The sequence below is a fragment of the Corvus brachyrhynchos genome, unplaced genomic scaffold, assembly GCF_000691975.1.
Source record: "Corvus brachyrhynchos isolate BGI_N302 unplaced genomic scaffold, ASM69197v1 scaffold221, whole genome shotgun sequence".
Taxonomy (NCBI): Eukaryota; Metazoa; Chordata; class Aves; order Passeriformes; family Corvidae; genus Corvus; species Corvus brachyrhynchos.
This window is the reverse complement of record NW_008236622.1, coordinates 2,687,345-2,712,169: the sequence shown is the minus strand read 5'-3', so window position 1 is coordinate 2,712,169 and position 24,825 is coordinate 2,687,345. Positions and strand designations below refer to the sequence as shown.

The 24,825-nt window shown below is 38.0% G+C and overlaps 1 protein-coding gene across 2 annotated transcripts in view; it reads right to left on the bottom strand.

Moving 5' to 3' along the window:
* The window catches only part of SLC9A9 (solute carrier family 9 member A9), a 180,597-nt gene that overhangs the window by 21,917 nt on the left and 133,855 nt on the right, over positions 1-24,825 (bottom strand). For both annotated transcript variants that reach the window (XM_008644138.2, XM_017726473.1), the window contains one exon: positions 22,210-22,289. In XM_008644138.2, the coding sequence (XP_008642360.1) occupies positions 22,210-22,289 (80 nt within the window). The remainder of the gene's footprint in view (positions 1-22,209; positions 22,290-24,825) is intronic.

The window sequence follows — 24,825 nt, the reverse complement described above, 5'->3', positions numbered from 1 at the left end:
TCCTAAAGATGAAGATGATGAAGACCCTTTGCTCCCAGGGAAGGAGAAGGGCCTCTGTTTTTGTTTCTGAACGGCTCAACCTTAAAATTGTACCCCAAAAAACTTCAAGAGTGGACCCTCGAAAGCAGTTGTGGGAAAAGCTGCAAGTCGGGGGAAAGGACTCACACGCAGGCAGAGAGACTCCTCTTCCTAAATGGACTGAACAATATTTGGAAGTGGGTGGCTGTCTCGTTGTGATAATGTTTTCATAGCATGAGCAAGAAGAGACTTCTCTTTCTAAATGGACTGAACAAGGTTATTATGGAAGTGGTAAACAGACTGAACATCTTAAGGGTTGTCTTTTCACATTGTCAGTGGGAGAAGGGAGGAAGGTGGGGGGAGGAGGAGAGTTCTGAAGGTGGTACAATTTTTTTTTCTTCTTTTAGGTCTGTTAATAAACTTCTTTATAGTCTTTCAAGTTTGGTGCCTGTTTTGCATTTCTCCTAATTCTTATCTCACAGCAGATAAACAGTAATGAGTATTTTGGACCAAACCACTACAGCTATTAATCTTTGGCATCTCTCCAAAGAACTGCTAGAATGCTCAGACTTTTTGCTGGGTTTTGCTACTTAATTTGTTAGCTTTGGGCATGTTTATATTCACGGCTGTACCACCGAAACTTAAATCAGGCAATTCAATGATAAATTAGGTACATTGAGTGTCTAGTGCACTAAAGGTGTCCACTCAAGGTTTTGCCTGACTTTAAGTCAGTTTTAAAATATCTCTATGGAGCCAGCATGACTTTGAATAAAGATTGGGTGTAAGTTCCCCACCTGCTTAATGGGGTAATGCTGAGAACAGGGGAAGAGAGATTTTTCACAAGTTAACATTAGACCAGCAGTCACATAAACCAAACTGCTAGATGAAAATAGCAAGCTCATGCAAAACAGTCCTGCAAAGATAGATTGCTTCCCTTTCCCCTTATACTGTCTAGCCAGCATGACTGGGCAGGACTTTGTTCTGAAATGGGAATACCCTGTGCCTGGGCTGCAGACATCTCTTTTTAAAACAGAAAAGGAAGTAACTAATTTTTGTGATCAGCAGTGAACCAAGTGTGGTGGTAGATACATAATAACGTAAAAAATGTTAATGAACACTTACATGTAGTTATGATATTGCTTTGTTATAATAGGTCAGGGGGTGCAGTTCTACAGTCCTTGCTGATAAACCATTTTCTCAGCAAGCCTCTGACCTTCTCATTTGTGTAGGTATGGTGTAGTGTGCCCAGGAGTTATGGGATTCCATGCTGCTGAGGTTCTATAAAGTCCTTATGAAATATGTTTCTGAAACTGATTCTTTGGGATATTTGGGTGTTGTAGCACTCAACACTGCATCACCTAACTGCCAGATCCCAAAGTACCTGCTGGAATCGTGAGCTTTGAGTTCTGTAATAACAAGGTTTAGTTGTAAAGAGACTTTTGAGTCCTGATGAGTGAAAATCCACTGAGGCTACATTGAAATGAGATGCTGAGAGAGGGTGGAAAGCATAAATACCTCTCCCTGTTTGGCTCTCTGCTCTGGGAGGCACTTGCATCAGTGGATCTGTCTTGGGTCTTGAACTAGAATCTCATGTTAGATATTCTCTGTGGAAAGTAGTGCTGCCTCCCATAACTCCAGACACCTAATGGCCCTGGGGAATAGAGCACATTCCAAAGCCTCGTTTCATGTTTACTTTGCCTGATCCAGAGTTGCAAGTTGAACCACAGTAAGGGCTACATGGCATTCTATGATCGATCTCTGTGAGTCCCATTTATGATAGTAGTAGTAGTATTTAGATGTAAGCCTCAATTTTCCTCATGTGAGGCAAAGACAGGCTTCAGAGTCCATTCATCTCTCTGCCTCATGGACCATTTAATCGTTTAGACAAGATAAAGTTGTTTTAATAGAAGAAACCAAGGGAACTCTGTACCTGAAGCGGTTTTCAAAATTTTCTAAAAATTGAGATTCATTCTCTGATGCAAATATGTGGCTCTTTATACATTAAGTAGCTGGTGAGCTCTGCTGGGATGGGGAAAAGCTGCCCTCAAAGGGTCTTGTCTTCTTGTGAGCATGTCTACAGAACAGGAGCAGAGCCAGTCTTGAGGCATGATCCAGGATGGCAGCACTTATAGCTGGGTTGAAGGCTCTGCCTGCTGGTGGGAATACAGACATCTGGGCCAGGAATTTACCAACACAGAATGTAGATGCTTCTGGAAATAGTTCACAAATAAAAAGTATCATGTCTGCCATTTAGATTGATAACCATCGGCATATGTAGAGCCTTGGAAGCTTCTAACTTGTTTTGGACATTTTTTTCTGGAAATTATAGAATGCTGGTATACTGCTTCTTGTGCCCTTGTAATTTTAGTTGGGCACACTGAAAGTGTGTTCTTGAATCCAATGGTTTTTGTTCCTTTGGGTTTATCCTGTGAATCATGCTGTAGTTTTATGAAACAAGATTAGAGCCCTAAATATATCAGGAGCATTATATATATATATATGTATTTTTTTAGCTCAGCACTGCAACCATTTTAGAAAATTACTTACGCAGAGAAATACAATAATATAAGAAATATGTCATGCGAGATGTCTATGCAAATCAAGTCAGTATATACTAAAAAGCAAGAAGTAACTGATGCCCTTGGGTGACAGACTAAAGAGGAAATAGAAAAGTGAGAAATAGCATAATAAATCTAAGTATTATTAGAATTAGGATATCTGTCTAGGATATCTGCCTGCAAAATGGAAGAATATTTTATGGAATTGCATTTACATTAGTTAACCAAGAAGACTATTTACTGTGCAAAAATGCAGCTATTCTTTAACTTTGGGTTAGTCCTCTCTGCTTTCAAATGCAGCATGGCCCACTGCTGAGATGCACTGATTTCTGCAGGCTTAGATTCTTATCCCAAAGATAACTGCCAAGTCACGCTAAGGATTTCCTATACTGAGAAAGCCAGGTGTGTGGGGCATGATATTTTGTAATACAGTGGGCCCTTTTCCAAGGTGTTAACTGCTTTTTTCTTTTTAGTATCCAGATAGACATATCCTTTGTGTGTTTGAAGCTGGACACTAAGAAAAGAGGCTGTTTGGAGTCAGTAAGAAAGGTGTTCATAACAAATACATACAGAAAAATCTCCATAGCTAAATGAGTATTTTGAGGGAAAAAAAGTAGCCTAACAACTCAATTTTGCCCACAAGGCAATTCTGCTGTAGGAATATTTTTGTGTCATCTTAGTATCTATTTAAAACATTAGGCAAGTGGAGTAGTGCTCTGCTAATTAATCAAAAATAGATGGACCTGTCCTCCCCACATGTTCTTTCTTTACAAGTCTTCTTGGACGATTCCTGTACCAACTAAAGGTCTGCCTACTCTGTTCAGAGCCCTGCTCCCCGGTAGCCAGGACTATGGAAAGGCAATAATCCTAACTGGATCAAGCTATTGAGAAAAGCAGGAAAGGGGAGACAGCTGGTAGCACTGGAGAGTTTCAGTGGGAACACACAGAGAAGGGGGCAGGACTGGCTGATTTCCTTCCCTGGTCCCTCTGGTCAGGTCACCATTTTGGTCAGTCACAGATAAAACAAACATCCTGTATGTAGCTTTTCCCTACTAGTTTTTTGCCTTTTTATGGCTTCTGTTCCAGGTACTTTTCTCTTTCCCCCGACTTACTTTTTAATGCACTCATCTTCTTCTTTTTTTTTTTTTGACATTCAGAATTACCTTCAAAATTTTTACATTTAATAAACAACATTGTAAATGAGGATTAGTAATGTGTTTTAATGTTTTTTTTATTTTTCTTTGTATCTGAACCCACAAATACTTTAAAAATGTTTGACCTTTGTGATTACTAAACCTGAAATTTGTTTTTGATGTTTTTGCATTTTGCTTTTCTCTGTCAACTGAATTAGGTTTGTGTGTTGCATTTCAAATGTCTTGTATTGTTTTGAATACATGTTGTTTTTGTGGATTAGTTATAACTTACTCTACCTTTTAGAAACACAAGAACTGATGTCCCTGCTTGATATCTGTCCAAAGAACACCAGGGAACATTCAGGTTTCTACTCTTGAATCAAAACATATTTTTTAGTTGTAACCTGAAATATATTCACTAATCTGCTTTGCTGAAAGCATACTCTTCATTGAGAAAAAAATTCTTAAGTGTTTTTATATAGTTACTACAGTATGAGTAAACACAAAGACCTATTTTATTTTTCATTCTAGGTTGCATTTACTACCAGGCATCAGATTTAATAGTAGGGACTTAACAGCTTGTGCATAGGCAGCATAAAATTTGTCATAAAAAATATGACAAATGAAAGGGCAGATGAGGAAGACGTTGCTCTGGGATTCTCATCATGATATTTGATAAAATTCAGAGCTCCACCATGAACTTCAAGATAAGGGAAATAAATCTAGAATACAATAAAGATACCTGAAGGTCACATGTCAGCCTACTGTGAACATATAGCTTTTGAGATGAGATTCAAAGATGGCAAAACAGAGAAAATGTCATAAAATGCAGATTAACAGGAGCAGAAAATAAGGCTGTGGCAAACTTTTTAGAATTTCTTCCAAGTCTAGGGATTCTAGTTAAGAACCTTGGGATCTATTCAGTTAATCTATAAAGGCTCTATTTGGCCTCTTGATCTGTGAGATAAATCTGATTCTCAAAGCACAGCGTTTTGCATAAGCTTCACTTTGTTTATAAAGTTGTCAATTAGTGAATTCAAAACATATTTAATATTTTTATTTATCTGAACAGTGGCAGAAGGAGCATTTTACTCCTTTTCTTACTATCTGTGGTACTTTAAAAATTTTTGCCCAGATCAGATTACTGCAAAAGAAAATAACAACCCAATCAGAGCTGAAGTGGAAGAAATGCATGGCACCTTTCAAGTAACAACATGTGCTAATCTGGGTTTTCCAAGACTGGCCATGGCTGACACTCCAGGTGCAGAATCGTTCCCTTAGGAAACATATATATCATTTTTCCTCCCTTAAAGGGAAAGAAGGGTCAGAAGAAAAATATACAATAATCCATGGAAAAGGGAAAAGTCTAACATGAATTTTCAAATAGCAAATGAAATCATATTGATTTTTGGGAAATGATATATTTTTAGTTATTGTAAGGTGTTTGTAGAATATTAAAATGTATTTTGTGTTTGTGGTGAGCAGGAAAATAAGAATACACATCCTTTAATGTTGGCAAGTGTGTGCAGTTTGGAAAGGACAGATGCTATTAAATTTTTTTCCCAGTAGGAAATATTCCACAGTCATCAGGCTTCCACATATAAGTAGGTCAAGAAAGACTTCTTCCAAAATTTTTACTTTTTAGCTGCAAACAGCAAACTATTCCTCATTTTCATGTCCAAAAGGCCATACTAAACCTGACCTCGAGCTTATGTACAGTTTTACTTGACCTTTATTTAGAATCCCTTTTGCTTGAAAATTGCCTTTTGTTGTCACTAAAAATATACTTCACTGTCAAGATGAGTCAGTATTCAAAGGGAAGAGCTTTCAATCCAGTATAGAGGTGCAGTGGAATCCTTCAGTGATGTCAGTGGAAATATTTCCACCTATTTTGATAGCACCAAGATTTTCTTCCACCTACTTTATTATGTCAGTTGCTTTCCTTACATTTTTTCCCTTCTGTTTTTTTCCTCTGGATTACAAAAAAACCCCTATTTTTTCAGTGGAGCAGCATATGTGTTTGTGTATATAGAAGCATTCAATTCTCCATTTATGCAGTGGCAGTTACATTGTGTAACTGGCATCTTTCATCATTCCCATCTTCATGAAAGAAATGGTATTACTTTTGCTTCTCTTCAATTGTTTAACATGTGCACAAAAACAGAGTTTTCAAGCATGATTCTCATTTTGGTATTTCTTCTAAATATCAACCTGTTTTTTGTAGCAAAAAATAGTGACTCTGCCTGCAGACAGCACACTGATAGCATAAGAAATGCTCACTGGCCAGTTTTGTGGCTTGCTTCTCTCATGACAGCAAATCTGATGAGAAAGTTTTGATAAGAGCTGGAACAATAGCAAAATAGGGATCTATGAAGTTAATGTTTTCTTTCTTTCCAAAATTTAAAGCATTCTAGTTTTTTTTTTTTCTCTCCAGACTGTCTTCCATACCATGAACACTTTTCCTTTCTATTGGCAAGTACTTTTATATCCACAACTTGTGGAGAGTAAAAAATCCTTATAAAAAGTGTGAATCATCTTTGAAAGCAAAGTTGCAGGTGCAATTTACTGTTCCTGCATCTATAGAAATGGGTATCTGGTACTTAAAGGCTCTGTACTGGGGTTTATTCAGCTGCAAAAGGGGAACAGTAATATTTATATCAGACATGCTTTTGAAAGAATAAATACTGTAAGGTGATTGAGACCTGTGCTGACAGACTTTTCTGATACATGCATTAAAGGCCTTTGGTTTGAAAATTGGGCCCAAAGAGGGCCAAATCTGTGCATATTAAGAGAGATTAAAAAGCTTCCCTTAACTTCACTGGTGCTGATCATGGCCCGTGCAACTCTGGCAAGTTACACAGTGAAACTGTTGCCAATCTGGGCACAGAAGTCAAAGGTCCTTTACCTTGCAAACCTCTGTCATATGCTAAAATTTGTGGTTAAGAAGAAGTTTCCTTAAGATTCTTCTTGAAAGTTCAGAGTATTTCTAATTCAGCAGTTCTTGAATATTTAGTGTATTTTGTGAAATTTGACTCCTAAAATTAGAGCCATATTTAAAGGGGGAAAAAAATCTTAGAAGTTGGGCAATATTCTTGGGTTTTATGTCTAAGCAGTATTAACAAATTAAGACATATAGCAGCAGCATGAAATCAAACTTGCATACTGTTTTGACATGTGCATCTCATGGAAGGATTGCTAATTGGTGAAAATGCCAATCATTACAGAGCGTGGCTCATGCTCAGGAGTGGATGGTATCTACTGGTGCCACATGGCATAGAATAAATGCTGTGGGAACCAGTCATGACCAAGATTTGAAGTATTTGGGAGAGATTTCAGCATTCAAAATAGAACTTCCATAGCAATAAAAAGCACAGAAAAGGCAGAGTTGGTTTTAGGGGAACACTGGAGTAAAGAAGAGCAAGAAATTGGTGAAAGAAAAAATATAATCAATGTATCCATATTTTAAATTTTGTTAAAAAGGCAAAATTACGTTACTTGCCCACTCTAGGCTCACACAGTGGCGCTGAAGAATCAACACAGTCACCATGGGAGTGATGTGGTCTGAGTGCCCAGTTGTTTGATGGCAGCTGGAGTAGGTGGGGTTCCCTAAGGCCCTGCCTGGGGAGCGGGGTGGTGCTGCCTCTGAGGACACACAGCCCCAGGGCATGGCTGCTGGGGTTCAGTGGCTGACCATGCTGTGCTGAGAGAGGGTGGGAAAGAGATTGGGTGAGCCAGAGCACTACTCTTCCCCAAATGTTCCTCTGTGCCCTCAGTACTGAAAGATGTTGCTATGCATCTTATAAAAAAAAAAAATCACGTAGTCTTTTGCCATCCTTGCCTCCCAAGACTGGAGACAAAACTTCCCTCAACGTCGCAGAGCTGTCAGCTCTGTGAGCCAGGACATTGTTTGGTTTATGTTATGCCAAAGTCATTCTTCTGATTTGTCACTTATCCTCTAGATCCAATGATATACTTGGTGCTGCTGTCAGAGGTGCCCCTGCAGCATCCACAGGCTGCCCCTGCTGCTGTTCCATTCCTCGCTCAGGCTCTGGCAGTGTGGCAGCGGGAGCAGCACGGCTTAGTGGGGATCAGTTGTGAGGGAATTGACTCAGTTGTCAGGACAGGCACTGCACTGCTAGAAGCAGACAGGCAAGACTTGTCATAGTCATTAAACCTAGTAAGATAAAGAACATGCTCTCCTCTGTCAGGAATAAAGAGCAACTGAAGCTTCATTAACAGGGCATTATCAAATAATTGTGAACATCATAAAATAAGCTTCCATTCACACGAGGTTAACAATTTGCCTTCTCCACTGGCTGTTAGTCACAGCCTGTTGGTGTTAGAGCTTACAATTTGCTAAGCAGTGGCCATGCTGGGGTACATTTAACTGAAGAATGAGAAACCTCGAGAGACTTGCACTTGAATTGTGAAGAACAACATTTTAAAAAAGTCTCTAAATGAAATACAAGCTAAAATGTGTTGCAGCAACAAAGGGCTGATTTTCAAATTGTGGACAACTCTGCTTTTGGGGGGGTTTGGGGTAGGGAAGAAATTCAGCTACTTCATAGTTTCACCAAGATCACCGAGACACAATTTTGCTAATGGAGTAGTGGACAGAACCTTTTCTTGCTGCATCCTTTGCAGAGAATTCTCTGCATTGGAAATTTCTCCAGGTAGTAGAGAAAATACCTCAGCAAGCTTTTCTGAATCACAAGCTTGCTGGCTTGTAATTTTCAGGCTGAAGGCAGAGAGTTACATTTAACTATGTGATCCTGTATTTCTCCCCTTACAGATCAGTTCAAAGTACTGTGATTTGTCCTAGTGAGGAAGAGTGGAGCTAATTACACTGGTGGGAGGCTTTGTGTGTAATTATGGAAGTTGCCTTCCACAGTAAATAGAGAGGTTTTGAATGGCTCAGTTTGGAATTGCACTATATTGTATATGGCTTAACTAATATTTATGAAAAGGGTTGTTCTTAGTTTTCACATGTATCTATTTCATGTCATTTAACATATACGAAACTTAAAAAACTTGTATTACGTGCATATGTATGATAAAATCCACATGTAGCTCTTAAAACCAGTCATGAGGCAACTTTAAAATCTGAAAATGCCATGCTAATACTGAGAAAATGGACGATTCCAATGAAGGTAATGAATCTATGAAAATAATACCAGTTGATTTATAGAGATCTTTTAACTTACAGATTGGAGGTCATCAAAATGTTGTTTTGTCTATGCAGATGGTGTTATTAAATAATGATTTACACGCAATAGCTTAGATCAGTCCAATAACACCTTCTAGGATGATTAAAAGGACAGGGTCTCACAGATGGTTTTTTTTTTTTTTGTGAAGACTTTACATCACTCTTACCTCCCCATTGAAACAACTGGAAGGAGTCACCACAGAAAATTCTTCCCTCAGTTACAGCAGTTCTAATGCAGAGTAACCAACTCCATCTGTGCTGGGTTTAGCACTTGGAGCAAGAGCTAAGTTATGTCAGGAGTCATATCAACTCCATTAATTCCAAAGGGCTTATTTTGGATTTCCTTTTTTGTTGGGCTGTTGGTTATTTTATTGATGCTAATACAAGGTGGCAGTGAATGTGCACTATTTTTGCATGTAATTCATCTATTCACTTTTCCTGTATGTTATTTTGACAACAATTTGTGTAACTGTAGTTTTCTTAAAACACAGAACAAAAAAGTCACCTGTGTGCTCAATGCCATGCCTTTTACAAATGTAGTTGATGTATAGTCTAAGAGGAGTAGCTGAAATTCTTTGCAGAATCATTATACCTCCTGACCTTCCAAGATCTTTATCATTTACAGTGAAATTTTTTGCTAGAAGACTTTATTCACCTCTTTTGTTTCCCCTTCCCTGAAATTTGTGCACTCTAGCAGCAGTCATCAAAACTGCAGGTATTAAGGCACAGGGTACAGAATCACAGGAATCTAATAATCTCCTGACTGTGACAGATCGTAGCTCTTGAGAATTAGTCTTGAGCATTGTTTGATAGTTACAGTTTTGCACACAGTAGCTCTAAAAAATGCTCAGTGCTGAGGAACTTACACCCACCCCTGCAAGCAGCTAGAATTCAGATGAATGGTAATGAGAATTGTTCATGCATCAGAAGGAGAAAAGAATGCAAGAAAAGTAGTTTCTCTCCTGAAGCAGCCTGTCTCCTTGACTGTCAGGAGAAGGAATGCATACCTTAGGAAATCAGTCTTCTCTTGTTAATTCCAGCTGAAATGGCTCAAAAAGGTTTCTTCCAAGTGTTTTGACAGAAAGTACAGAGAAGGATAAGAGATCTATTCCTCCAATACTTCAGCTGGAACTAACACAGGAAGGCTTTTAAAAAAGAATATAGTGAGGGGGCTCCATAGTTAAAGTGGGAGCTTATGCATTATTATCCAAGTTAAAATAAAACTTCTACATCTGAAAAATTAAAAGCAAAACAACATAAAAAGAAGGAAGACCTTGCTAAAAAACAGAAGCCTCTAAAAAGTGGAAATAAGGACTTAGTCCTCTTGTCCAGTGCCTAGAAAAAAAGAGTTGGTGCTGACAGCATGTCTTATGAGAGGAAGTCAGGAAGGTCCCCAAATGCACACCAAATGCAAAGCAAATAAGTATTTTAATTCAATCTGTCAAAATTAATTAGAAACAAGATTAAAAAACCTCCTTACAATCAGATGAAGCATTAGCTTGTTAATGTTAATTCCCATTCTGTTGTTGCGATAAACTGAGTCATAGCTATTTGCTTTGCAGCTGATCAACTACCCTACAGAAAGTTTGAGTAGAAAATATCTATCTGTAGTGACAAGCTGTGGAGAGGGAGGCAAGATCTGCTGAAGCTTCTGCTGCAGGAACTCTCTCCCCACCCCAGAGAACAGCACGCCTTTCAGGGAAGGGGGATGGGAGTGGGTCCCCAAAATACCTTATGAGGAGCTCATGAGAAAGCACTTGTGGTGCCTTGAGCTTCCAACCTGATCAGATCCACAACTTTTTGCTTACAGCTGTATTTAATAGCTGAACTGCTTGATCTGTTCCTGAATGCGCACTCAGTAGGCAGCAGCTCTGGGTTGGCACGGCTCTCATGTGCGGGTTCAGGTGGCAATTCCCTTGCACATGGAGGCAGAGCCGGCACGGGGTCCATTTGGGCTCATTTGTGTTGATTGGACCTGCCACTGTGGGCATGAAATCACACCCCAAACTTATTTTATGCCTTGTGTCAGGTTTGATCTGACCAGTTCTGTAGGAATGTTCCTGTACCCCTCACTGTGCAGGAGTGTTGTGCACTCTCAGAACTGCTGTGTGCCCAGGCTGAGTGTGGCGAGGTTTGGTCCAGGAGAAGTCTATTTTGATCAGACCTGTCTCATACTAGGAAAATATTTTAAGTGTGTCATTATTGAAATAGATAGAAGATTATTATTCTGTGCTTTACAGATGATGGATATATTAATAGAGCAAAACTGAGAAAGCAATCCAAGACATAATATTAATTTTGCAGTTGTACCATAATGGAAGCATCCATGTACTTAAGCTTAAAAAATAGGACCTAGCCCTTCTAGATGCAAAAGTAAAACTATCACCATAAATACATGGCTGTTTTATTGAATCTATAGCAAAAGAGCCTAAAGCAAAACCATAGAGAAGTAGGTGTATGTATTGCTATGTAAGAAGTTAAAGTAAAAATGTAATTTTCAGCTATACTTTGTGTGCTTGGAAAAACTGGTGAAGGTGCATAAAAGGAGCACAGTTGGCATTTTACCCTGTTAAGAATAAACCACAAGTTACCTGCATTATTAGCCACTAATCTCCTTAGGTTCCTAATCATATCCCTGTGCATGTTAAGAAGCAAGCTGGGCTGGGAAGAGATGTATCAAAGTGGTAGATGCCTTAGTATCCCTGTAATTTGGAGAGGGTTGTGAAGATACTTCATTTCTGCCTTATTTCCTAAAGTGCCATGGTAAGTTAGTTGTCCTTGTACAATCCCTAACACATTGAGACAGCAGTGAATTCAACCAAAAAAACCCCTCCTGCTGCCAGGTGAGTTACTGGCCATTTTTTTTACATAATAGCCTAGGCGTTAAAGCACTGATCTGGGAAGTGAAAGATCAGGATTTTTGCTTCCTCTTAGCCCAAGAGAGTTTGAAACCACTGTTTCTATTTCCTAAAAATATCCTATCCGGCAAGATAGAGATCAGACTGTGTTGAGGCTATGCTTTCTCTCTTCAGTCCTGCTGCTGAAGTTGCACTGTTGTGTGAGAATGAAAGTCAGGGAAATGACAGTAGAAAAATATGATATTCAATGTGGACTGCATATGGATGTAAATGTATGAGTATTTTAATATTTTTATTCTTCCCTTATATTTTAAGATCTAAGGTATTATTGACTATCAAAGATAACATAATGGTGTTTTTATATTGCCTCTTTAAATTTGTGTGTCAACTTAGGGAAAAATCAGATCCTGAGCTGCCTTATCTACATTTTCATGGGTCATCAACAAATAGCATTTTCTGCATCACACAAAGTGTAAGTCTCCAGTTTAGCTGGGAGGACCAAGCCCTAAAGACCAATCACAATCTTTATTCACTCCAGTTGCCGCTGATACTTGCCATGTTACAAAATATCAGTAGCAATTTAACTATGTTATAGCAGCTTGTATGTATCTATGTTTTACTTCTGAGTTTTAATTAAATGGGAATGAACCTGATATGCAGTCATTTGTGCAGAAAGTGTAACCATCTTTTATGCATTTGAAACTTTTGGATGCCTGCAGTACATGAAAAGCACTCTATGGGTAATTGCATTATTGCATATTTCATTATAATGTAATTCTGTATTAGATATTCTATTTATGCAGAATCCAAAAATAGTTCATGCTGTGTAGCAATGCAAATTTTGGTGAATAACCCACAAAGAATTTCAAAGCCTTAACTATTTGTGACATGCACTATTCTGTATCTTTAATGAGGACTCAATCTTTGAATAAATTATACCGGTCTTTTTATGAGTAAAAACCATTTCTGCGCTTCCCCATTAAAGAACAGTCTATCACATCTTAATGATATTGGAAATACTAGGGCTTATTGTTACTGCTCAAAATTCCTCAAACTGGTTTTAGATGTTGTATCAACAGTGGAAGTGTAAATCAGGTTTCTGCACTTGAAGGCTGTGCCCCCCTTCCCACCTGACAGCTGATCACCAGAGAATGCGGCAGCATCAGCAGTGTCATGGCCAAGACTATGTAGGATAGTGCAAGAGCTGAGGAAAATCCACTTTCCTCATATTTAGTCTCAAGGAATCCAACTTAAACCAATGTATAACAAAGGGAATTTCCTTTCCCACTAGTGTGGGGAAGTGGTGGATGTGAGTTTCTGAGACTGAAGACACTGAAGCCAAAGATGTGTGCAGCGAAAGGCCTGCAGGTGTGCACTGCCAGCCCTCCCGCACTGGTGTGAACCTGACTGCAGGGCTGTGCTTAGGGATGTTCTGCTGGTGTAACAGTCGCTGAGCTGAGACCACAGGTCCTTAGTGGAGCAAACAGCAAAATGAAATGAAGGGGAAACCTCCTCTTGAACTGCCTAAGAGATGTTGCACAGCTGGGGCTTTCTACTTTTTAAAATAGATAGCACTGAGCAGAAGTTTGCCTACTAAGGATATAATAAATAACAATTTACTGAATGAGTTCAGAAAATCACCGTGTTGCTTTTGGCAAATTGAATAAAACGTGCACTATAAACTCCTAATGAACAAATAGCAAAGCACTCCAAGTCCATTAACACTAGGAACTTTTTAGAATTTTAGATTTTACCATTCATAGCACAACTGTGTTCAGTACATAATTACATGGAAGAACGAAATTTAAAAATCTGTAGAATTGTCTGCATAAAGAAGACATCCTTTGCAATACTTTAAGTATTTAAGAGATGAAAAACTATCAATACTTTAAGTATTTAAGAGATGAAAACTATTTTTCTTTGGGTATAATAGCACAAGTTAAAAATTTTGAAGAAAATAATCAGATCAAAATACTTATTCCATTCCTTCATGTATTTAAGTATGCATTTCAAGAAGCTTGTATTATAGTGTAAGATGAAAGACAGCCTTTGTCTTGGGACTTTTACATCCTCTGACAATAGTTAAAGTGAGCTAGTAAGATGTGAAGATCTGCTGCAATACCTCATACAAACTTGTAGTCAGCCCTGCCTGAGTGTTTTCATTCCTCTGATCTATCCTCTTCATCTTTCCTTGGCATCCCCTTGAGAAGAAGAGCGGAATTAAGAACTGGTACTAAGATTGGTTGATTCATAGTCTATCTGAATGCAGGATGATGTTCATGTTCTAGTGAATCATGCATCTATTTCAATGTCAGAAAATAGAAAATGGCTCTTGAGTTTCTCTGCTGCCAAAAATTGCTTCATTTTGAATTGCTGATTGCCAGAGTGTTCTTAAAATTAGAGGCAAAAAAATTTTCTTTCCTCTCACATTTGCACATTCACCTCAGCCTTATGCCGAGGTGGTGCTGTGTTAGGGTGCTAAAAGTAGTTTAGTTAAAATTGAAACTATCTTAGCCAACACAAACTAAGGGTACCAATGGTGCTTTTTCCAGAGCAAACACCTAAAATGGGAAGGATGCCAGTAGTACAGGCCAAGCTTCCAAATAAGTCTGGTATGGAGGGTCTCATTCATACCTACTTGAATGCACTGGAACATATCTGTGACTTTAAGGAGTTTGCATCCAGATATTAACTTTCTGTAAAAGAGTTCAGTTCAACAATATTTTCTGATGGAAAATCATTAATGTGCTCTTTGCCATTCCTGGTTGATAACATTAATCATACTGATTCCTTTAGTCTCACAGCTTTTACCGGAATCCTGCTGTAATTTAACATTAATAACAGCCCCTTACTAGGAAGTATTACCAATTTCTTGCCTAGGTGATGTTATAATTAGCAATATCTTGCTGTGACAATTGCTGCTGTGAAAGAAGTGCCATTTATAGATGGTATTACAGATGCTGCCTGTGCTGCGTGCACGCCCAGGCATTCCAATATACATTAAATGTCTGGAAACACAACAGTGGAAGATACACATGCAGAAAAACACTTTAAAACACCTTAGATGTACTGCAAAGTAACTTCTTGCACATACAGAGGTGTAAATGAAATAATAAGAGACTCGATAGAAGGTTTTAAGTTATGCTTGATTGAATCTGTGCTATAAGCTTCCAGCACTCTTATATCATACTTAGGTCTCTTGGGTGCTATTAAGTATTGTCAGCCAACAAACTATAATTTCATGCTTGAGTGGACTCATACAAGCCTAGGCTTCTGCTTCTTTGTACAGTCAACCTTCAGTTTGCTGTAATAATAAAGTGAGAAGGGGAGGGAAATAAAGAATTGTCACACAGAAAGATAATACTTATCAGTAAAATCATGATGGTTTAAGCTATAATTTGTCTGGCTCAATAAACTGCAAGTCCATTTACTTCACTAAGCTTTAGATCAATTCCCTCAAGTTGTGTATTTTCATTTGACAGATACTGTAACAGGCATGTATGTAGGTAGAAATAAGCTGCAGAGCTGGAAAGTGTTTTTTGTTTGGTTTGGGTTTTTTGGTTCTGTTTTTGTTTTTCTTTTTTTGAGGGGGAGTGATTTTGTACTGGAAAGACTAAGGTGTATTTCCTCTATGAATAACTTTATTTTTAAATTATAAATGGCCCTATGGGGTCATGTTTGTGATTTCTATCTATTGCAGGTTTTAATCATTTTAATATATTACATGAAAGATGGTTATAGTTGCATAAAGAGCCATGTACTTATATTGGGCCAACTAGAATCTGTGAGAAGTCTCTGTATTCAACTGAGGTCCTTGTTATCAGAAACTCGGAGAACTAGACACATGAAAGGTCTAATATGTCATGTAGGCCAGGATGTTAAATAGAAAAGCTGGTAGTTCTGTGTAATCGTCCACAATAAGCTCTAGGTCAGGTTCTGCCTTAAATGCTGTGCAAAACTCTCATAAAAATCAATGAGCATTTGATGCAAAGAACAGAAAACCAGGCCCAGCATCTCTGATAGATGACATCAAGGATTGGATAACAGCTTCCAGAAAAGCACTTCCCTGCTCCTCAGATTGCTACAATAATGACATGCTCTCCTCCTCCACTTGTCCTGTCCCTGCATTGCTTAACCATTAATTGAATGTAGATTTTTTTTTGAATTCCCATAAAGTTTCTCCCATGTGACTATTTCTTCCTTTAAAGGCAAATACTACTTTGAATGCTTTAAAGAAGTCAAGAAACTTGATATGATGGCTTTCTTACCAGTGAAGTAACACCTTTGGCAAAAAACCTCCATTTCCAGATTGACTTAGTGTTTGTATTATTTTATGTAACTTTAAGAGCTAAAATTAGACTATGAAAAAGAATCTTATTTTTCTATAGTTTTCCCTTGTCTGTTCCTTTTCTCTATAATTTAATTTTTGTTTGTTTGTTTTTGTTTTAAACATGTAAACAGACCTTTCTGCAATGTCCTGAATCTTAGTGTCAGGATGAAAGACCTAAATAGTCAAAATTCAAGCTCTATTTCCTTTTGATTATATTTTGTGGAAACAAAATACCCGAAGGTCCTTTATTTCAGGACTGTGGTGTTGAAAGGGTGGGCTTACAGTTTTATATTTTATGATAAAAATATCAAGAAATGATTACGAATAATCTTTGTGTGTTTCCCTGCAATATAAGAGTGAAAAGGATCATATGTCAAATATTGTATAAGAACCAGAGATTTTTCTTTAACACTTTGCATTTGATTGTGCATTCATACTTGTTATTTAAGTCATGCTTAGTAATTTGTTATTGTAAAAAAAAAAAAAAATACCTGGACATGAATGAGACTTTCAAAGAATTGACATGAGTGAAACTTTACAAATGAGAATGACTTTACTTGCTTATTCAGCATGGAATTGTTTCAGAATTATTTATCTAGGTTTCTTTCTGTGAATGGAGGACAAACTGAGGTCATTTATTATTATGGCTAATTATTAGCCATGTTTATTTATTAGGTTAATTTTCAGAGTTTCAACAATCCTATGTCCTTGAAAGGGTCAGGAAATAGCACCAAATCAGCTTTACTGATTATCTGTGCTGTAGAAAGAACAATGAGTTTTTCTAGATCGTGTACTTGAAAATGTGTTTTGGGAATGAGCTTTGAACCAACTTCAGGCAATTGTTTCTAATGATAAAATACCTTCTGGGGACCCTTCCAGTACTGCTTAAGTTTGCACTGTTTGAGGGAGCTTATGACACAGTCAGCTGCTTCTGTCGTGCTCATCATATGAGATCCACTATAATTCATTTACTGTGGTTTGTGCTTTCATCTCAGCTTTTATGATGATCTGCTTTTAAAACCTGCAAAACTGACTCTTGGGCTCTCTTGGCATATCTGTGCTATGCTGGCTACCTTTCCTGCCAGCCCATTCTGCAGTACTGCTTCCGTGGTACCTGGCTTGGCTTGAGCTAACTTGGCTACTGCTGCTTTGGTTCATGATTGGACTGAATTCTCTCTCAGATAAGATTCTTTTCTCTGTTTGAAAACTGTGCAGCAAAATGAGCTTCTGGTCCAAAACTAGGATGCTATGTGCTATTTTGCTGTTTTCACTGAAGTACTAAAAGAAGAAAAAATCAGAATATTGGTAATTAAGAAACTTTTAGAAGTTATTTTAGAAGTAATTAAGAAACCTCTCCAGCAGGTAAAAGAAAATAGTGTGTACATGTATGCTTACAGGCTCTTCCTTGCCTTTTCCTTCCAAAGATGTCTGTCTCTGATATGAGAGTGACAAGTCAGCCCAGAAGGAAAATTCAGCTGAAAAGACCACAAAATGCTGAGTTTCTCTTTGATTGTCTGTTCACCCTAGAATGCACTTTTGCTTTTAGTAGCTTTTCCATTTTCTCCCAGGCACAGAATAGTACTTATCTTGCTCAATAGGCAGCCATTATGTCTGTTTTATCCACGTACAAAGCACAGGAGAAATAAAATGATAGGTGCCCTGATAAGGAGGATAAACTTTTGAAGTCTACGAATAATGCAATTCCTTTTGGCTGATTGATTTCAGGTAAGTGCAAAGGACATAAACAGCTTTATTTTTAAAAAAACCAAAACAACAAATGGAAAGGCATGAATCTGAATGATGGATAACTGCAGTTTAAGCAGAAACACTTTTAGGAGTTACTTTATGGAGAATTGTCTCAGTCTGTCCCAGACACCTGCTTCTATTCAGTGTACCTTAGTGTTAGTTCCTCAGATTGAAAAGAAATCTGTAAAGAAGGAGAAAGCTCTCCTCCCCCTACTCTCCTGGTATCACTGCGTGTGAACCACTCAAAAAGCAGAGTTTTGTGCAAAGTTAGGCAGCTACATTGCTCTTTGGTAGCTTGGAGCAATATCAAGGGTGCAGTAGGCCTGTCATTGCAATACTCCTGGAAGCCATCCCAGCAAGCTGACAACAATCACAGTACCTCTCCTGCCTCCCTCTGGCCCCTCACATATGCCATGAGATAGGCAGCCTGAGCACTCTGGTCATGTTAGTCTTGGAGGGCCAGATCACGTGCAATACCATCCTCACCCCTTCACGACAAAAAATGGTTAGACTTTGCTGCAGGTGGGTCCAAAACCTGTCTTGCAATTTAACACTTATGAAGTATTTAAAGAAACTTACCATGCATTTGATGTCTTTGACCCTCTTCCTTCCCTTCTTGCTTTCTTCTATTTTAATCTTGCATATGTTTTCCTGTTATGCAGTAACTATTTTTTTCTCAGTACAAGTTTCAGTGTGTACTATTGAAGTACGTGTCCCACAACACAATGTAGGCTTCTCCTTATGAAGATGGTGAACATTTCTATCCAGAAATATCTTAGTGCATGCATTGCATTCTCCTTTTCTCATCTTCAATTTTCATTATTTTTACACTTCTGTGTTTTAGTGCAGCAATCCCAAGTCCTTCTTTCTCTTCTCACTATAGAGCATGAGAAACTGGGAGAAAAGTGTAGTTATCTTCCTGATGGATGCTACAGAACAGCCAGCAAGAGCAAGAATGCCCCCACATGAGGAAGCAAGAATTAGATGAATTCTGGGAGAGAAAAATCCTTAGTGGATGAAGAGCCTTGTATAAAATCATATTAAGCCAGAAATTATTCCAGAGTTTAGTCTAGAGCAGCTGGAAAAACAGGTGTAGGTTGCTTGCAAGACATTTTTATTACACTAATTTTCCTTCATTTTTTAGAATTGTAACTGGGATTCCAGGCCTGTGTAGAGGAAGAATTCCAGCTCTAGTCAGGTACACAATATCTGAGGACTATGCAGGCAAAACCAAGTGATATTTGCTAGAGGGAGTAAGTAGAGATGCTGGGACTGAGCAGAGTTAAAAGCAAATTGCTATTAGCTGGGAGCAAAGTTACAACATTTTGGGGATGCTGTGGAATGGGACAATTTTGCTTGCCATTTGCCTGAGCTCTGCCCATATACACACAGGCTCTTGGCCTTGCAGGATGAAATTTCCACCTACTGATTCATTTGTTAGCTAAAATTGCCTGCATCTGCTTTGAAAAAACACAACAGTTTGAAGATACATATATAGTGCTGGATTATAAATCTGTGGTGTCCCTTTTTCCTGATAAATTCTTGAAAAACCTTTGTTTATTCCCTTGCTTTCCCACTAGCCTTCAGTAGGATATTACGGCTTCAAATGGTGTAATGCATTGTAGGCTGTAAAAACAAGTTGACACAGACTCACTGGAAATTGCCCCCTGTCAGATGCAAGTATTTTATTTTGCATTTTTCTTGTTTAAGTTGTTGAGATGGAAATCCAAGAGGATAACTCTAAGTATGAAAATGATCTGTTCTTCATTGTTATTATTTCAATATTAACATTTCTTAGCCTAGATTTTAGAGAATGATATGTTTTTCCTAGGTGTTGATACCTGATTCAAAGAGACTTTTGCTGAAAGAAAGCAGTACTCATTGAACCCATTCGGCTCTGGATCAGGCTTCTGATGTTTCCTTCAGAATAAAAATAAAATTTGACTTTCAAACAGAATTTCAGGGATTTTTTGCATAGTTCTACCCTAGCATGGCATGTTTCCTTTGCCCAAGATCACTGAACTAATTGGAAATCATTCATAACGACAGCAAGGAACAGCACAACTTTTTGATTTCCTTAGTGATACTTCCTCCCTCTTGCTTTCTTCCTGTGAAATAAATAGGCATAAGAGATGTTATTGCCAGAAGAGTGGGTAGATTTGTGTTAATGCCTAAGAGCAAATGTCAAACTATAGAAATGTCAGAGTTTTGTATGCTTTCGAAGTATATGAACAGATAGATTATCAGTTTGCTGTATTTTTCTTTGAAAACTTTATCATAATCCTCTCTGCAATCTTGTACTGGGGACAAGTACTATGCTACATGACAATTTCTTCTTCTAAATTTAGCAACACAGTTTTATAACATTAGGCAGGGAAAGGCAAAAGAAAGTTTGGGTGGATAATTTTTCTCTCCTTGAAAAGAATGTCTTTCAGAAATAGTCATACCAAAGAAAAGCTTAGAGCTGTGAGTCACAGCGTTAGTGGGTTGTACCATCATTCCATGCAGGAATATGGGCATACATTTTCAGGATTAGTGAAATGTAGATGTATTATTTGTAATAAATATATATTTTAGGGTAGTGGCACAGCTATAATCTCTGAACATCTGAATTCTAAAGAAAGATTATGACTTGACTGGTTATGAGTGACATGAATAAATGTGTTCTTTAGAAAATACTATTTTTTAAAATCACTTGAAATATTTTCTTGAAATGCAAAGGACATAGAAACCAGAATTTCTAGAATAAAGCATTGGGCACCCATACTCAAGATCTCTACCATACAGATAATCTCTGAGAAGTGGTGCTTCTGGTGCTTTCTACAGACTTTTCATTTTACATGTACTTCCCTTGTTTTCTATTTCTACCCTTTTTCATGTCTTTGACCCATGCTTCTGTCTTGCTTCTGCCTCTCACATTTTGCCTGCTCTTTTTTTTTCTTCCCAGGAGAAATTCCCCCTTCTCTCACCCCATTCATCTGTTCCTTCTGTCTTACGGTTTCTAGGATATACCACAACCACAGGCTATTTCTTCTGAGAAAGGGGTGGGTAAAGCCTGTCATGTTGGTACTCAGCATTAACATTTACACATATTTTCTCACTTCATATAACATTTTCCTACTATTTCTATGTATACTTGGAGAATTATCCAAGGGAAACATTTTAATGCTAAGTGCTTTTTGGCCTTTAAAATTGTTTGAGTAGATGAATTAAGGCAAAACATTCATTTTTAACCAAAAAGATGTTTTTTCCATCAAAAGTCTCTTTGAAGGATAACTTCAGTTGAACTCTCCAAGGAAGCTGTATTCCCAAAGAATTACATTTTATCAGCTGAAATGTGTTTCATTCTAGCTTGCTGTAGCTGGTATCAGGAAAAACATATATGCAGGCTGAACATTAATTTCTGCTCAGTAGTGCAGGGTGGTTGACCAATAGATGTGCTATTGGATAATGGAGACAGTATTGGCAGGGCCTTGCCTGTTCAGCTCCTGAGCCAGCATGCACAGAAATCAGTAGGTGGGCTTCTTTTATATTCACTGCATGTCTGTGTTACAGGCTTAGGGTGTCATTGTTACTGTGGGATCTCACTGGCGGCTATGCAAAGCCTGTGCAGAGTCAGTTTAAAATGACAATAAATTAAGATGCTAGCTTTTACAATTTCTGCACAGGCATTAGTGTCAGACTGTGTGTTCTGCCTTGGCTTACAGAGGATGTTCTTTTATCACTTAAAATATTTTCTTGAAATGCAAAAGACATAGAGACGGGTCTTCCTGGAATAAAGCATCAGACAGCTGTATTCAAGATCTCTACTACACATGCCTCAGTAGGAATGTGAATAAAAGCACAGTATCAGGAATCCAGGGAAAAGGTAGCATGAGCTTCAGGAAAGTCCTGGGAGCTTTTCATAATGGATGCCTCTTTCTCTGTTTTTTAGAGGTGTGGGAAAAACAGTGTTATTTTTTTCTTAGGTAGCTACTGCTTTCTGAGCATATGGGCAGGCAGCAGGCGTTTGGCTGCTTCTGGCTCCAACCTCCTGGTTCCCCAAACACAGAATCTACACCCTATCTACACAATTATTGGATTCGTTTTATCCAGGAATTTAAGAAGGTTAGTTCATTTAAACATATTCTCTATGTACTACTGTAGCTCAGAGCTCCTTAACTTGTTCCCTCTCCCTGTAGCCTCAGTCACAGCTGGACCTTCTGCTGCCTTGGACGTGCAAAACTTCTTCTCCTTACTAAACACATTAAAACAGATTACACTTTTGGTTTTTAAAAGTATAATAATTTTTGATTCTTAAATATTTTGAAGGTGAATTTTAATGAAACTCTCATTCATGGCTTATAACAGAAAAGGATACTTGTGGTCAAAGCCATACCATATTCTGAACAGCCATGCACTCTCAGCTTTGGTTGTATTTTTATCCAAGTTAGATGCACTCTGCAAAATAAACAAATGAATGAAATGAGAAGTATTTTTATAAAAGAAAACATGGAGTTCCAATATTAAAAATACATGTCTGAACAAATTACAATTAACTGCACTATTTTTAAATTTAAAAAGCTTTTGTCACACAAATGTCATTCTTGTGAATCAGTCCAGGAAAAAATTGGCTCATATAGCACATTTTTCATTGCTGCACTGATTGGAAGAATGTAGCATTTACTTTTATTAATGATTCCAATCTTTTTAAGCAGCTGAGAAGCACTATACTCTAAGATCAATAAAATGATATTTTGGTTTAATTGCCGTTGTGGGATTACTTCAGTTTACTCCTACAAGATCAGAGGCTGTTTGTGTACATCTAACAAGATGTCATTCCCAAAGGGATTGAGATATTCTAATAACTAGGAAAGTTCTTTCTGTACTTCTTTCCAAGGGGAGAGGAACATGAGTTGAATTGACAAGGCTCAAAATACCCTTTCTGTTCTGCAAGCTCACTCTGTGACATGCTGCATGGGTAGAGTGGTGGACTATCCTTTTCCTCAGGGTCATGATTTGGAATAACACATTAGGAACAATTATCTGTACAAAGACAGCCAGTTTGGTCATACTCTAGGTATCACATCAGTACTAGAAGAAGCATTACTAGCAGGATGAAATCAGGAATGGGATGGCCAGTTCTCTAAGGATACTCAACTGTTGTCTGTGTTTTGTGGCAAGTTAGGTTGGTTTTAACGAGAATATTTTTCCTTATGCTGTTTTAAACCAATTGATCTGTTAATTTTCATATTTTAATCTAATAATATATTAAAATAAAATATTTCATTATAGACTAATATACTCACATGATATATATAAATTGGCTGATGATAATAATACCAGTGGTCTGACCCTCAAAAGTGTAAGGTCTAGTTCCATGGCAACCTGTTCACGGGAGCTTTGGAACAATGAGAACATTGGCAGCACTGAGTTTTGAATAAGGTTACACAGAATCATGCTGCAGCTGGTATGGTTATGCTAATGTGGTCACACTGAACATGTAAATTCACCAAATAGAACAAATATTATTCTTGAGGCCTGTTTCCTTGTGAACTGAATTGAATATTTTAGCAACTCTTCCCAGTAACTGGGGAAGCTGGGGGGGGGAAAGAAGATGGTACTAATCCCTAACCAAGCAGTAGAACACTCTTCCAGGCTCTAAACATCTAATAGTGCATTTTGGCAAGATAAAGATTGGGAAAAGGGTTGAAATATTCAAGCAGGAAGTGTGATTGTAGGTAAAGTCTGTGTTAGGTCAGAACAAGAATGCTGAATAAAGGAGAGTGAAGGACTTGAGCCCAGAGGGGTAGTGGTGAGGAAGAGGATGACAGGCATGGAAATAAACATGTGGAGTGGGCTGCTTATGTGGGATGCAGAGGAAGGCTTGTTAAAAGCACAGGGCGCTCTGTAAATGGCCTGTGTCCTTTGAATGGTAATGTTTTCAGAAGCCATAGTGTTGGCTAATTCCTCTTTCCAAACTCATTGTGCCTCTAGCTTCCTCTTAAGGGAGCAGGTTTCCTCATTCGGGAACATGAATTGTTCCTGTATGAAAGCAGTAGACAAAGAAGTCTACACAAGAGTATAATCCCCCAAGGGTTTTCTGGTCCTGACCGGGACCTTCTTTTATTTCTAGTTTGACATGTGTTGCACCTTCCTCCTTTTGTCTGTGAAATCTGTTTTGTGTTATCAGCTTTTGCAGTAGTGGGAATCTGGGTGGTTATCTGGAGTGCAGCTCTTGCATAAACAGTACAAGGGATGACAGGAGATGTTGGTGTGAATGTTTTAGGACTCTTGAAGATCCTTGGATCCTATTTTGGATCCTATGATTTTAAAAAGTAACTTTTCACTTTTTTTCCTACAGTTCAGAGCGGTAAAAGTCGGGGAGACAGTGCTCTACCTCTTCCACACAATTTCCTCTCTGGGAAGTGAAAATGCCAAGTTTTTCATATCTCTTCTTCCATATGGGAATTGCCCATATGGAGATTACTCTCATTAGTCCTTGCAATAAATTCACCAACCAGCTGGTAGATGAAACTGATGAGAACAGTGTAACTAAATTCCTTATTATACTTACAAAGATGTAGGGACGGTTAAATAAACTATGCAGATTAGTTTGACAGAGATGATATTGATAAGCGTTTTGCAGGCTATTTAGTTTTTCCTGAGATCAATAGCATATCTACAACACTTTTTCTGGAGTGCTTGTAGAAAATATATTCTTACTGTGTCTCAACTGAGATTAACATAGCAGAATTTGAGATACATAAGCCATCTGAATGAAATATGCTATTGACTGTCTTTCTTGATGGGAATTTAGTTAAATAGCTCACTGCCATAAAGCTTTTGCCTTTTTAAAATAGACCAACTTTGTAACTCTGCTTAGTGATTATGTGTCCTGCATTGTTCTTTTCAGAATTAGCTTTTGGTATTTATACACTGCACGTACATGATATGCAGCAAAGTGGTTTGTTTTTACATACCATTTTCTATACAA